The sequence below is a fragment of the Cryptomeria japonica genome, chromosome 2, assembly GCF_030272615.1.
Source record: "Cryptomeria japonica chromosome 2, Sugi_1.0, whole genome shotgun sequence".
Taxonomy (NCBI): Eukaryota; Viridiplantae; Streptophyta; class Pinopsida; order Cupressales; family Cupressaceae; genus Cryptomeria; species Cryptomeria japonica.
In genome coordinates, this window is record NC_081406.1 from 569,632,868 (window position 1) to 569,649,914 (window position 17,047).

General features: G+C 34.8%; 1 protein-coding gene across 1 annotated transcript in view; it reads left to right on the forward strand.

The window, feature by feature from the left end:
• Positions 1-10,294, forward strand: part of LOC131043538 (tobamovirus multiplication protein 1) — a 33,701-nt gene extending 23,407 nt beyond the window's left edge. Inside the window, exons 9-11 of the mRNA XM_057976750.1 lie at positions 9,064-9,117; positions 9,226-9,303; positions 9,479-10,294. Of these exons, the coding sequence (XP_057832733.1) occupies positions 9,064-9,117; positions 9,226-9,303; positions 9,479-9,571 (225 nt within the window). The 3' untranslated portion in view covers positions 9,572-10,294. The remainder of the gene's footprint in view (positions 1-9,063; positions 9,118-9,225; positions 9,304-9,478) is intronic.
• Positions 10,295-17,047: the final 6,753 nt, after the last annotated feature.

Genomic DNA, 17,047 nt, shown 5'->3' on the forward strand with positions numbered 1-17,047 from the left:
GTGGCATTTATCAAGCCACTGGATTTCCGCAATCCATACAGTGCAATGAGCTTATCCTAGAGTGCGCACGATGTTATGATCCTCGCTCCCGAATGATCAAGACTCCTAAGGGTGCCATCATTGCCTACCTTGCTGAGGATGCGATTGCTGAGGTGTTTGGAATTCCACGAGGAGCAGACATGAAAGATATAACCAATGATGAATATGAAGACCGATAGAAGAAGAAGATGGATGTGTGTAAGACCATAGTAAACAAGGAGTGGATGATCGAGCCTAGGCCTCATCATTCCAAGGCTCCCAAGACACTCATGTGCACAAACTTCAAAGAGGAATATAGTGATTTAGTATTCTTGCTTAATCGAGTGATGGGGATGTCGTAGGGTGCAATATACAATGGATGGATGTTCTATTTCATCCAGGATTGTCTAAAAGGAACATTGATAAATTGGTCTAGAATCATAAGTGACAATCTGGACTTTTAGTTGAGGAATGTGGAGCGGTCCAGGTCATTCGCCATGACTTCCTATTTGGTGTACTTGCTTGCACAATTTGTTACTTACAAGGGATTGATATGCAGAGGTGAAGTCGGGAATGGACAAGGACAATTCAGGAGTTATGAGTGCTATCCATAGCTGAACATGTATTAAATTGAAGATTATAAGAGAGTGAATGATGTATTCACAATGTACATAACGCGAATGTTGCAAGGTGGAGTCCACAGGAGGTTGTCCAAGGAGGCAACAGAGCTGATAGAGAAATATGGATCGTGGTATATACAGTTTCCCACTTTCACATACCTTAGGATTCATGGATTTCAATCTGAATCCTACAGGCTTCCTAGGTATCCTTCTGACAGAGTGATCTTGTTGGAAGTGGTGAGACAACTTCTAGAGTTTGATTCTATCCAGAAAGAAAAGCACAAAACGGGCATGTCATTTCCTATTTCAGTTGGGAAGACATTGAAGGTTTGCCAGTCTGCCTTAGCAGCTAGCACAACAGGTGAAGAGCTTGCATTCTATCGATTTGCAACATACAAGAAAAGAGAAAGATTTGATCCAGACAAGAAAGTTGGAAGGATCAGGGGAGAAAAGTTCATCCACAAGGTAGACATAGAAGATTTTTCGGCCAACCTGATGGACGAGCAGACAGTAAAGAGAAGAATGTGGTCCAGAATGTCAGTGGATTTCATGAGGAAGTGTGAACTTTTTTTCATTCCTAACCAAGTGTTAGATGACAGGAATCATAGGCTTCCACAAAATGAAAATGAAATGAGGAAGACGATTCTATTGCCTAATTGGTTAGAATCAAAAGAAATAGATTTGAATGTATTGATGAGAGAGGTCTTGAGTTTCTCCTGAGCATGGGTGGATATTTAGATGAACAAGTTAGTTGATATGGGTGTCACCTTCACTTATGAAAAGATGAAACATGAGGAATCCGCTTCCGAAGATGATCAAAGGACTATCAGTGATATCAAGATTCATGCGGACGAGGAGAGTCAAGCTCCTAAGAGAAGGAAGGACACACCAAGAGAAGTCAAGGCTAGAGGGAAGAAGATTGAGGAGGTCAAGAAGAAGAAACAAAAGACTATTTCTTCGCCTATCATTCCTTCACCACCTCTCTGTGTCTCATCAATTAAGGAAGTTGAAATGCCAGAACAGAACAGGGAGTTCGAGCAATGTTCCAACACAATGATACTACCAGAGAATATTCAGGATTTACATGCCGCAGTGACATTTGCTCCACCTAATGAGGATGATGATCAGTTGGGATCCCCTACTATCCTTTTGGAGGTTAGTTTGGGAAAGAATGTATGTGATTTGACCAAGAATAATCTTGATGATGATGATGTTATCTCGGCATTGAGAGAGCTTGATCGAGATATGTGTCTCGATGATGGTATGGAGATGGTCACTATTCTTGATTGGCTGATGAAAAGTATGAAAGTAAAAAAATGATAGAGGCACAACCTATTGATGACATTGATGACTACTTAGCTAGGAGCAATAAGGAGAAAGAGCCTAAGAGAGTTGAGATTTTGTCACACATAGCTAGAGATGAGACAAGAATGCGGATTGCTCAGGTGGCTGTTCCTATTGCAGGTGTGACGACAAACATTGCTACTCCTATGGATTTCTAGACTACTTCAGTTGCCCTTGGCCATACTATAAGAGAGCAGGAATTTCAGGAGGTTGGTGATAACCTTAGGGCAATCACTGCGAGATTGGATAGAGAGATTGAAGAAAAAGAGAAGTACAAAGAAGAGAATATCAGACTTGGAGAGTACATTGTAGGGATAAGGCGTGGGAATCCCACCCTTATTTCCCCTATTGCAATTGATCGTGGACTACATTCACATTATGAGGCAGCGAAAGATACACTCTCGGAGGTGGTGAAATGGATTGAGAATACAAAGAGACAGACGAATGATTTCTTTACTCAGTTTGTCCAGGCATTTGATAGGACAACAGGGCTCATGTTCAGAATATAGTATTTTGAAGGAGTTTGGGAAGAATTCAGACCTATTCAGGAGAAGACTATTCATGCCTCATAGCTTTGAAGAGGATTCTTAAGTCCACATTGGTTAGGGAGAATGTCGTGCATAGTGGAGATAGATACGATTTCCATGGTTGGTATTGTTCATTGGCCATGAAGAAATCAACTTATGGGAGCACACAATTGAGTTGTATAGAGATGGAATGATCAATTCATGATATTCAGTTGAAGATCCTTGCCTCAATTGAGGAGTTATTGGGGGTTGATGTCAGTGAGGCAAGTGGTTTACACTTAGCAGATTTAAGAGACAAAATGAAATTCATGTATTTTAATCAGTTGGACTCTTTGAAGAAGAGTCAAATAGATGATTTGGTCTCTTTGTTGATTCATGTTCATGGTTTGCAGAAGCTCATGCCAGATTGGGAGAACACTTTGGATGCTTGCTCGGATGTGTTGGACGTGATTGATTTACAACATGATACCTTACCTAGCATTTCCATGGAGGAGTTAGATTCTGTATTGGCTAGATTCTTGGAGTATGCTAAGAGAGAGAGATGCAGGGAAGAATCTTCTAGAAGATTCCTTATTTGATGACTAGGTATCTTTTTATTGGGCTATATGTTGGTGGCTCCATTTTTGATGTAAACCCTAATTAGGGCAACTGTAGGGTTTTGTTAGAATGATCTTGGCCCTTGATTTAGTTTTAATCTTGGCCATCCATTTTGTATGAGATTCTATATATACCTCATTGCCTCTCATTTGTAAGAGAGAGTTTTTGTAGAATTGTTGGTATATGCTGCAGCTATTTGAACATAAATCATTGTTTGACTTGATGGTGATTTTGTTTTTCAAGTGTTGTTTTGCATTCGAGATTCTCAATTCCTCCAAGTTAGATTAGAATTTGTTTTTATGTTTGTTAGATTGAGTGAAAGATTGGTTGAATAAATTTGTGTGGAATCCTTATTCCATACCACTAGCCTCTTGATTGTAAGTGTGCCGTGCGTGGTCAACTGGAAATTTATGCAAGCTTCACTTCAATTGTTATGTGTCCATTGATATGTATCAACTTGGGTGGTGTCAATGTTTGATGGTGATAATTTGAAAATCTATAAGTATACCTTAAATGATTGCACTAAGCTCGTGTCAAAATCTATTCGATTTGATGGTGAGACCTTGCCTAGTTTGATTCCACTAAATTTGCTCATCATTTCCTACATTCCTAGGCTTAGAATAGATTTCCTAAACCCTATTCGTTTTGCCCATTTTTTAGTAAGTCTTGAGTTTAGAACTACATTGCCATATCCTAAGTTATCGGCACATCCATTCCATATCCATGATCTATGAAGTTAATTCGAACATTTGTGTAAGTCCCCAAGTGAAAACAACAATTCACATCGACCATTGAGTTACCCACTTGTCAAGACCTGACATGTAGAAACCTTGGAATCATTTTAGTTGATCTTACCCTTAGCATTTGAGGTGATTTTGTTCAAGAGAGGGTAAAGTGCTTTGGTATTTTATTCTGAATGTTATGTGCCTAAAACACACATCAACACTTCCCTACTCTAGGACTGACTACTTGGATAAAATATCTACTGACAGAATAGTGTCATTAGCTTCTTAGAGAAAAATGCCCTTTATTTGCTCCCTTCATCATGTCATAGCATCCCTGGGCAAGTTGTGAGAATAGTAAAAATCTCACTGTTCGTGAACATTGGTTCTCACTATTGAGGTTCAAACCGTAGAGAATTCTCTTTATTGATCCTAGATCTTTGAAGTTTCATCGGAGGTTGTATCATCCCACAAATGGATGATATTGGTTTTCTTAAACACATCTGTGCTTGTTAGGCCAAAAACCAAGGGTCGCACAAGAAATGATAAGAGTGGTCCAAACCATAGCAACATTAATCATTTGGGGAATTAAATGACAAAACAAAAGTATAAGATTTTTAGAAAAAATCGGATTTACAAAAAAATGTTAAAAATTGCAGAAAACAATCAAAATCTACTTTTAAGTTTTTTTTTTTAGGGGCATTTCCATAGCATAGAGATATTGTAAGCAAATAAAATAGAGACTTCAACAGATCAATTGTAGAAAATAGATTTTCGTTATTTATATTCATATTGCTGATTACATTGCACAAAACATATCACAACATAAATAACAACTAGATGGCGACATTTGTCAAAATGTCAATTACAATATGGTTTGTGACTTTTTGCAAAGTCAACCTATAAACTAAGTACAAAATTCCAAAAAATCAGATGTAGCCAATGACATGTTAGAGGGCATAAGGCCTTGATGATGAAGCTTCTAGGTGAGAGTCTGTCCTAACTCGTTCAATAATATGAGGATCCAAGTTGGCTTGCTCCATGACATCAAAATCATCAGGCCCAAGAAAATAATCATCATCGACAATAATCCACTTAAACTCTGGATCTATCTCGTCGAGGTCAATTAGCTTGTCTTCCTCAATAGTTCCTGTTTTTGCCCATGTAGAAATTAGTCTTTCCCTTACAAGTGAAAAATACAATGAATATAATTTCAACTATTTGCAAGTATGTATTAATATTCTTACTTTGAGCTTTCTTTAGCTTCAAGCGGAGGTTGTGGTGAACAAACACCAAGACATTCATCCGTTGTTGTTAGGTGGTTGTGTTTCTTGAAATGTATGTGTTAACAAATTCTCTAATTACGCTCACAAGTAGATGATCTACATGGTTGGGTCAAAATGCACATCGCCATCCACCTAAGATTTTTGCAGTCATGACCAAAACAAGCCATCATTGAGCTGAAAAACACATTATATAGAGATGACATTGTAAGAATATCTTATAATATCAACAAATTTAATGACCATGTTGACAAGATAAAGAGATTGTCAAAATTTATAGATTCTACTTGGTTGGAAGGTCGTTCTTCCTTCTATGGCAGCCTTAGAAGAGTGAAAACCCCTTGCATGCTTGTATATTTGCATCTATGACATAGTAACATTAAATTGATACTTGTTTGGAAACATTTTGTCAATGCACTTGAAGAAGCCTCGCATGATCTTATCATCAATATCTATGAATGGAGTCTTGTAGAACAATAATGGATTGAGAAAGTATCACATGGAGAGGAGAGTGCATCTATCCATTCCATCTCCTATCAATTATGTTCCACAATGGCATATACCTATCCCTATTATTTGCCAGTCTACTCATCACCTCCTTGGCCCTATCCATGGCCTCATACAAATATCCCATTGGAGATTTTTCCCCATCCACTAGTCTCAAGGCTTTTACTAGAGGCTTTGAAAATTGTACAATTTGTTCAATCGAATCCCAAAAATCGGCAGAATACATGTACTCTGCCATTGCTATGCCATCTGATTGATTTGTGAAGCTAGACTCCATCCACTTGGTTGAAACAAATATTTGCCTCAAATTAATTTTTTGTTCACATAGTGTTTGTAGTGCAAGGAAGTGTGTTGCAAATCTTGTCACCCTTGGTCAAACTAGTTCCTTGCCCCTTGTGAAAGAGCGCATTATAGACAAAACCCTCGTGTGATTATAGATAAATTTGGTAACCGTGCGAGCCTTCTGCAATGCCTCCTTAAGTATGTCAATTTTTCCAATGTCCTCTAGGATTAGATCAAGACAATGTGCTACACATGGGGTAAAAAACATAGAGGGGTATTTGTTTGTTTGGAGTCTTCTAGCAGCAACACAAGCAGCAACATTGTCTTTGATAAATTGAACCACATTTTGTGGCCCTACATCCATGACAACCATGTCATACATCTTGAACAATGTAGTTGCAGATTTGATTATATCTAATGCATCTACAAATTTCAAAAAAATAGTGCCAATCTAACAAGAGACAAGGAAGATAATGAGGGTTTGGTTCCTTCTATCTGTCCATCCATCTGTTATAATGCTGCAACGACTAGTAGCCCATTGTAATCGATGCTCTTTAACATCTTCAACATCCCATACTGCATCTTTGAGCATACCAACCCTCAATGTCTCATAAGATGGGGCTTGAAACCTAGGACCTGTAAATGCAATAGCATCTACCATACCTTGCCAATATGGAGATCTGATAGCATGGAATGACAAGATAGCCCAAAATTAGCAACTGCCTTCTTTGCTTGATTATGGACATTTTTCCTCCATCTTGTACTCTTCAAAGTGGTTTGTTATCCTAGTGCATTACGAGGTTGGAAGAAATCATTAATGTTTCTGCCACCTGTGTTTGGTCCATGTGTTGTAGAAGAAGGTGCTGACCTAGATTCCCTGAAACCTCCTTCTTCACCATCCAAACCCAAATGATTCCTCCTAGAATTTGCAGAGCTAGAACCTATTTCAACCTTGGTTCTTGCCTTTTTGGTCTTACTCTCAGCAATCCCATCAAGAGATTGCTTTACCTGATACATGATAACTGCAGGGCATTTTGTGCAAATCTTGGTGTTATTTCCTCGTTCTTTTGCCAAATGCCATTTGAAATGATAGATTCAACCACTGATATCATTTTGACACCAATTGCATTTAATCTTTGTGCTACCAACAATTGGTGTGCAATGTGTCCATGCAAAGTTTTTTTGATGTGGCATTGTGATCAAGAATCAAATCTACAAAAGCATTTTAGTTCAATATTTCATGGCTCCCCAACAAGTTAGATAAATGATTTCAAATGGGGCACTCTTCACATCACAAAGTTTTTTTATTGATTGATTATCACTTGCCAATGCATTTCTTCCCTTTCAATGTTCTATTTCTAAACTACGTCAATATCCTATTGCATCATTATTACCTTTCATTTCTAAACTTTGTTATTGATTTTCAGTCATAATTTGTCTTTTTTTAAGATTGAATTTGTGGTGAACACCTACAACATATTGAACACCGAAACAAAAATGCAGCAAGAAATCTCACTAATTTGAAAAATGGACAGATGCCAAAAAAAATATGTAGGTGTACAGCTATTTTCACAACCAATCCCACAAATCATAACTCATAAGGCTTCATAACAATCATGTATTTGCCTACACTGTAAGAATGTAAATGAAACGAAAAAACAAAAACATATAAATGCAAGTATAAAATAAGAAATCAATTTTCTCATGGATTTATAAATCAAAGACATATAATGGGTGCTCCACCACTGAAATACTCCATGCAAATTTGGCTCATGACTAGGCTCAACTGAACTAAACTCTAATTCTGAAATATGATGGGCGTCCTATTGATTGCAATGCTAGAGATTTGCTTGATAAAGGATTTCTGAAATATTATGCACAGTCAAGCTGTATTGCAGCATGAGCAATGATCAGTGCATAAGGTCAGAACTTATTTAAGTACATATTTATGTTCTCTGTTTATTAACAAAAGTGTGCTATTCTCGAGTCACTTTGTCATCAGTCATTATCTGTCTCTAACGTCACATATCTCCTATGTTTCAATCTGAAACAGATTTCTGAATGTCCTTTGTTATTTCTTGATTGTCATGGATATAAAGTAAAATACCCAGTTCAGTTCTATTAAAATTGATCTTAATAAGTATGCAGAAAAGAGGGGTAATCCTATGCCATAAATCATTTGCTGCAATACTTCCTTTCTATTTTGATTGCAAGCTTTCCAGTATTGAGAAAAAGGATTATAATTGCACTCAAAATAGAAACAGAAAACTTCAACAATAAAACAGTAATTTGATAAAAATTGTTCAGAAGTCTGATATGAAATTGCACACTTACAAATTACAGTTTTATTGTTGAAGTTTTCCGAGGCAGATATAATTATCAAATTACACTTATCAAAACTTAAACAATAAAACATTAATTTGATAAAAAATGTTCAGAATTTTGATATGCAACTGTCAATATCTTTGATATTATTAAAAAAGAAAGATTTCTAAAAGAATCAAAATCCTAATACAATAGGAGGACTAAAAGATAAAAAATCCAAACAAAACAATATGAAACCGAAGCCCACAAGAAATAGTCAAAAACTTAGACCACAGCAAATCAATTGCAGCAAAGTCAGGAATTACATGTACATAAAAACTCCTTGAAATTTATATTGACATGCAAAAAAGAGTGAGAAGAAATGAAATACACAAAGAACTCCACTGTTTTGCCTGTGAGCAACAGCATATGTAGAGAATAAGATCAAGATATTATAATCTCAATTAGATGAAAGGAAGAAATCAACTTTATTAATATCAGAAATTTTACCTTCCAAAATCAACCTTAATCCTTCTATTGAATTTGTATCAACTTTTTCATATGTTACCTTGTAACGGAGAATTACTTGTTTTCTGTTTATATCATTAGATTTGGAGCATTAATAAATCTGTTATTAAGAAGTTTCCTTTGCTGCACTTGATGACTTTTGGTCTGTCTTTCTCTCACTTGATAAATTTGTTTTGTATAATGGCTTCTTTGTAAATTAAAAACATTTTGTTGAGTACAAAATGCACAATTTTCTGTTCCATGCTGGGTTGGAAATCTATGTGACTTATCAATTTGTTTTTGTTTTCATGCATGGTTTTAAATCTAAACTATGTTCTTTGAATCTTTTCAGGTTGGCTGTGTTACGGCCATATGCTTTACTTGTTTTTTGATACGGTGCATAGTGGTGAGTATACTGGCAGTTCTATATTATATATTTGCTTTGTAATTTACCTATCCAAACTCTCACTTGCTCTCTTACATTTTGCTTCCACGTTTATATTTCTATGTGCAGGTTGCATTATCTGCTTTTGATGCAGATGTTGATTTAGATGTATTGAACCACCCTATTTTAAATTTCATATACTATATGGTAATATTTTCTGTTTTCAGTTTGAATAATCTGTGTACTACATTTACATAGCGATATATCTCACCAATAACTGTTTACCTGTAGTTTCTAGATTTTTTATTCCCAAACTAAGTGGTGTTCCTACATGATTTTGAATGCATTTGTGATGGTGTATTGTCTCCTCTGGATATTGTAGCTGGTAGAGATTCTTCCATCAGCATTGGTTCTTTTCATCCTTCGTAAATTGCCGCCCAAAAGAATGTCTGGTCAGTATCACCCAATCCGATGAAATACTGCAAATCTTGGAGCAAAAATTATGTTTGGGGCACAAACACCAAGGATGGAGCTATCAACCTCCTGGTAGTGATTGATGTGGAATTCAAGCACCAACCGGCTGTTATTTGTCATTTGTTTTTGCCAAGTACTATGGCAATTTTTAACATGATGCTGAATAGGAGATTTCAGTATGAAATGGATGGTCTATGATTCAATGTTCAAGTCTCTGGTCTTTTGTGGCTGTGTACGATAGTAGTTTTTTAGTCAATTCTTGTGCTATTTCTAGGAATTGATTTTGCAAGGATATGTAACGTGGGAGTTGTGATTTTGAATTTTTTTTTAGTATATTTTACATAGGTGCAAGGCTCAGGTTAACATGATAGCTAATGCGTGGAACTTATTCAAAGAGATAATCAGCATAGACGTGACCTACGTGAAAGAATGTGAGGAGAAACGAAAGTTTTTAAGGAAGCAAATACTGCAACATATTCTTTGAGAAAATTCAATGTAAATTCTTTCCACCTAAGTGGCATTCCTCTTCTCTTTGTGTGAGCAGTAGACACTGCCATAAGAAGAAGATGGTTGAATTTTTGTACTTAAATGCCCTGGAAAACCTGCAATGCTGGTTTGCATGGCTGGCTTTCTAGTTGTTTTGAATTTGAACTAATTAGTTCTCGTGTCCTGGTATGAATTTTGAATAGATTTCATATATACATGCAAAGGTTTTTTATTTTCACGATTTTTCCATAGGGCCTGCAATTGGATCTTATGACAACTGCTAAATAAGCCAGATATTTGTCATAACTTCACAGTTTACTGCATGGCACCATATCTAAAAATCACAATTGCTACAAAACAGTTTGGGAATCCCTTAACTTTGCATCAATATAAAGGGATGAAATAAACTAGTGATTTTGTGTCTAATAATATGACTCCGAGAGGTAAGAAGGGTGCATCTTTGCTTTATATCTGCAGATGATTTTAGTCATTTGCCTATTTACTTTTTTCGCTCTTATTTGTTAGTTCAACTTGACTTTGCTATTCATAATTGTACATAAATTCTGTGGTTCTAATTTGTTCTCTCAAAAACAAAAAAATTATCATCGGTTAAGAACACCTATCGAAGTCTAAGAACTCCTATGAAAATATTCCACACGAATTGGCCTCAAGGACATTAAGTAAATCACTTTTATCAATAAATGATGGCCTTGCCATCATTCTTTATTTGGTAAATTAAAATAAAGTAAATTTTTGTATTAAATCCTCTAATCAGGAGTTTCCTGAGAGCAGCAGAGTGATTATCTTATTCCATATGCATAGATAGGAAATTAAATTCTATAAAGGAAACTAAACTGAAAGAAGGATGATCACATCAGTAAGCTTGCAATATGAGTTCTCTTAGATCATCAAAGAGAGTTTGTCTTATTTCATATGTACAGATACGCTTCTCCAGGCGGTTTTAATCATGCAGTCTAACTAATCAAACTTAAGATATCAGAAATAGTTTAGCTGGATCTTGGTGACCTCCTGTAATAGATGTCCAGCAGTTCTGCTGTGACATATCGGCTCTTTTTGAACTACGTATTTGATCACTAAGCTAAGAAGAAATGTGCCTCTATGTAACATCTTCACTTCAGGCATCAATGTTTCTCTCAGTTCTGTGGTACAGTTCACACCTAACAGAAAATGATTTTTCATTGTTGAGAGTTGGTAACATATTCTCAAGATAAGCCTTTCGATGTACCTTCCTTATAGTGACGGAGCTGTTGTAAATACTTAGACGTGCCTTCCTTAAATTAAAAGAGCTGTTGTAAACCCTCGCGATGCGCTTTCTTGTGACAGCTTTTGTAAACTTAGATTGTTTTAAAGGTCATACAGCCTATGCTAAAGATTAGAAGTTACTGGCATGAACTTGCAACCTCTTTGGATGAATTTTCAAGTTTATGACTGCTCCATTAGCCAGAACTGTTTTAATGATTTTGAACATTAGCTGGAGTGGCATGATTCAAGGAGTTGTTAGGCATGGGGCACCGTCTTTACAGAAGCTAAGCTTGTGAGATAGAGAGAACCCTGCATAAATACTTAAAGCTAAACCCCATGAATGCAAGGCAGAGAGGTCAAATAGAAGTCGTAGAGGGTCATAGCAAGGTGGGGTGTCAGCGCTACATGTAGGAGAACGATGCAATAAGGCTGACGATAAACAGATTACTGGTTTGTACAAAGTCAGGGTTTTGAAAGGAAAATGGCATTGCATGGTTAAAATAATCCCCATAACAAATAAGAGCCAGAAACACAAAAGTACAAGGAAATGAAACGATGATAACAATTACCACAGGCAGTTGGAGGTGATCAAGTATCAGTTTGGATATTAGGTGTGCCAGACAACTTCAGATATTATTAAGTTAGAATGTAATGGTTTGTCATATGTATTTGTGTTCTTGGTCTTAGTCTTATTTTTATAAAACTTCTTCAGCCATGTTTTGGGCTGCCTATGTCAGTGGGTCTTCTTGTATTTAGTTGCTAGTTGCTGTTTTATTCTTATTTGCAGCTCCTTCTGTGGGCTGCTATTTTTTATGTACTTTCTATTCAGCTTCCTTCAATAAAAAAAAAAAGTACAAAGAAATGAAATGAAGCCCGCTACACAAAGGAAGTGTATCTCATAGGACAAAACCCAGGTAAATAGAAGTGATCTAGAAAACATCTCAAGTCATCGAAGTGGCAGTCTTGGACAGTTTTAAAGTATGAATGTGATTCAGAATGTTGATAAAAAAACTTGGACACAATCTTATTTTATGATTTAACATGGATTCATTAATTCATGACCTAATATTTCCAATTTATAAATAGACATTTGATTTATAAGTAATGGGAGATAGGAGTATGATCTTGATAACTAAGGAATATCAAAATTAAATAATTCCAAACATGTTAGTTTTCTAAAAATTGTTATCAGGTTGATTAAACTAAAAAGTGTCATTATCAGGTTGATTATTTTAGCTTCTATTACTAACTATAATTTGTTACTTATAGTAAGTTTTATATTTTTTATCAATAGCTAAGCTATAGCTGAATTTGAAGCTTTTCAATTATATAAAAAGCAATATGCCTCTTGTATAGAGTTTGACCATTTTGTACAAGATCTTAGTCGTATTAAAAGTATACTTTGTTCAGCTATTCGGTAATTGTCAAATTAATTTTGTTTGAGTTTTGATTAATTGGTGCTTAGAATATATTAAAATTCCTAGAAATATTTAATGTGACAGAGAGAAAAATAAAAGAAAATCTATTTAAAGTGTACGTTTATTTTTAAAAAACCCAGCATATCTCAGAAATTTACCAGACAATCATTGTAATATTCTATGAATATTAAAATTTTAAAATTTATATTGTTGTATATGATTAAAACTATAAAAAAATAATATATAATAACTAAAATTTACAACTCTTTCAAAAACAAAAACAAAATAAAAAAATCAAAACGATGGATGCTGACTTTTTAAATATAAAATTTTAGAGTTATACGCAAGTTAAAAATGGTATTACATAAAAATGAATTTTAAAATGTAACAATAATTCTTAAATTAAAATTAAAGTTTATTTGTTTAAATTAAAGGTATGCAATAAATAAAATAAGTATAAGAAATAAAATAAATCTCAAATAAATAAAATAATTGTTTTTTTTCATCTATTTAAATATATATTTATATATTCAGAAAGGGGTGGAGCGGAGTGTAATGGGTGTGCATGTCAACAATTTTTTTTTTTATCTTTCATATTAAATTTGACAACGAATTACACATCGAGATATTGATACTAAATATTAAACATAATTCTAAATAATTTGCACACGAAATTTATGTTTTCACATATATAATAAATCTAAAGTAAAATAAAAAACTTTAAAATAAATTAAGTAATTTAAAATTGAGAGATCATATATGTGTGTGTGTGTGTTAATTTAATTTTTTTTGTCTATGATGGATGACTGAAAAAGTGTGCTTGATTATGGATTAACCTGGGAAGTTGATTTTTCTTTCACCTACTCCAATAGGGTTAAATTGGCCAATAAATTATTAATTTTTTTCCCTTCGATAACACATGTAGTTTGTTCAACAGGTTGGTTGTTAGTTCTACATGTATGCATAGGTTCCATTCCTGACATTGATGCTGGTTTGCTAGGATACTGTGTCGTGAGGGATGAGAGCTTATCATGAGCATCTGGGAAGCGTAAGCTTCGTTTGGTTGGGCGGATAAAACGCTTGGGTCATATGTCCGTCTTCCAAAATTGCAATTAGAGGTGAGTCTGATGGCAATAGAGTCGACACATTCGAAGATAGAGAATCAGGGAAAATATATGTAATAATTGAAAGATGCATATTGTATTGTATCTTTATTGTAATTGGCCAGAATGGTCTCATGAGAGGCTATGTAAAGGACCTATAAGGTCCCATAATGTAAATAAAGGTGTCTGCGAGCGTAGTAGTGTTGATCTTGTCAGGTTCTATCATTTCACCTTGCCCCCTCGGTTATGCGTCAACTTGAGCTATGTGAATGGCCTTCTCCATTTGGGCGCAATTTACTTTAGAGTGTGATGCAGTGTGATGCAATCTGCACTAGTTGGTCATCAGGTTCATGTCAGCCAGGTTGACACTGTGCACATGATTCGAATTTTTGCATGCATCTGGGTGATCATGAGGAACCCCACCATTGTTAGGGCTAGTGTTCTAGGGCTGATTGTAAGTCTTTTGATTGTATCTTTGGTTTTGACTCGGGTTCTGGTAGTTATGTTGATTATTATAAGGTTGGGATTGGTTTTGCGCAACTGGGGGATTAATCTTGAGATGTCCCAACTCTATTGTGACCTGGGATATCATCTTCTTAAGCGCTTCAACTTTCGCTGAGAGATGATTGGCCTGATCAATAGAGGATTTCCCTGGTACCTAGTTGGCAATTGTAACGTTATAGATCCCTATTACGCACATTTATTAGCATAATAATGTCAACAATATCAATGTCTGACAAATAAAACTAATCTAAAGCTACACACACACACACACACACACACACACACACACACACACACACACATACAATACATACATACATACATACCAACCCCTCGACGCAAAACAAATAAATACATATTACCATTTAATGTTTAAATAAGAAAGTAAAATGTTTTAATTAACTTGTTATAAGATTGATATGAATATTAAAAAACTTCCTATCAAATATGAAGTTAAAGGAAAGTTGAAGCTGCTTAAATTATTTCACAATGTGAAATGCAAATTCTAAGATCAACCATGGGATGAAACATGTTTATGTGTCAAATTGTAAACAGTAATTAGAGTGCATGGAAAATAAATTTAGAACAATGATTTTTTTAAAAGACATTAAAAACTATAATTAGAATGTATTTATATTTTAAATCCATTTATTTTTAATTTTCTTCCTGGTAAATTCCTAACAAGTCCTTGGAGGGGAGGACACTAATAAGACATAAGATTGTGAAGTACTAGGTGACTTATTACTACTCCTCTTATTCATTAAGAAAATGGAGAATACAAGATAAATAATTCCTTACCCTATTAAGTAATATTATTTTTAAGCGGAAGAACACAACCACAGACACAATGCTTTAAAAAGTTTTGAGCTCATCTAATATTACATTCTTATACAGCAATGAAAGGAGACCCCCTTCTTTGCTTGCTAGTTCTAAGGGTTTGACTTTTTTGTTTTTTGGTTTAATAAAAGCTTATAAAGAAGTTATAGTTAACTAAGTGTATATGAAGTTATAGTTATATATATATATATATATTTTGAAGAAAAATAAGAATAATTTTATTAATTTTCTTAAGAGTTATTTTTAATTGTTGAGAGGCAATCTTTTTCAAGAAGGTCAATACACTTTGACAAGATAGAATTACAAACTTCTCTTTAAATGTTAAACTTAATTATTCTATTTTCCAATATTTAGCTATCTATTTTAGCCTTTGTTAGATTTAAGAAAATGAGCTCTTCATTTATTTGAGGAAGATTGAACTCTTTAATTTACTCATACTTAATATATTACATCTAGATATCATATTTTGAGGACAAAGTGATCAAAGATAAAAGATCTTTATCCATATAAATATTTAAGCAAATCTAACATACAACAATTTTTTCTTTTTAAGTTGGTAGCTACATAAAAGTCTAAATATGTCTAATCATTTTAGGAATACCATTCATAACCTCATCCACCCGATACTCCAATGATAATCCCTAAAGCCTAGCTCAACTAGGGATCCTATTAATGCACTTAGAGTCAAAGACTAATTTTCATTTTATTAAGAAAACCCTATCCATTTTTTGAGGAAGCCCCCTATTTTCTAAAAACCATGGACCATCCAAGAGGGTCTTTACATAATCCTAATAATTTTAAAATGAGATAAAGAAGCCATTAATAAAAGCAAATATTTCAACTTGGTCACTCATTTTTCATTTTCTTTTGACCCCATCTTTTAATGACATCTATGTTTGGTCTAGAACTTGTAAGCTTCTCAAGAAGAGATTTTTCTAGATTAGATGATGCTAGAAGATTCCCAACAAGAGAATTTCCTAGCTTGAATGATGCTCTTTCAACAACTAAATCAAGAACCCTAAGATGAATATCCTTGTCAACCACAACCATTTCCAAAGAGTAGGTTTGGAGTATATCTTACCTTTGACCTCCTATAAAAATATTTTTAGTCTTTCGTAAGGCACGAAGGCCTTTCACTACTCATTCCCTCAATATAAACATGAGTGGAAGGCATACTAGGGTCCCCACCAATAATAATCTCCCTTGCTTCCATACTAGAAGCTCTTGAATTGAAACCTTTGGCTAGACCAAAGATAGATCCATTGGAATTAGGGATATCACATTTCTCCATAGATACCACCAAAAAGTGATGAGGGATGCTGTCCTTATTTCTAGTAGTTATAGCACCTTGTTGATAAACAAAACTTGAAATTTTTTTAGTGCATGCATGGACAACATCAAGATGTATAGTTTCTTTATTGGCATCTCATGTAGGGTCAATAGAGGGGAGGAGGAAATCATGCCACAAACCCTACCCTAAATCATACCCAATGGTAGTATTGTTCACCCACAACAAGACCGAAGCCATTTAAAACCTCCACGGCAGATCTCTCCTTTGCCTCTTTAGCAAGTCAAGACATATCCTTCTAATACCCAAAATATTTGCCAAGTTTATGATCAGAAGTGGCCTCCAACCACATATTGATGAAATTTTCTTCTTCCTCATCTAAAGAATGACTTTGCTCACCCTCTTCCTCATCATCCTCATCTTTTTATCCATCCTCAATCAAAAAATCAAGGCATGGAGTTTTCTTGCACTTTTCTATTTAGGCAAGGGAGTTGAAAGTATATATATTATAGTATACACGAGTTTATCATGTTTTACATTTTATTGATCTCATCACTACTAACAATAAGAGTGTGTTA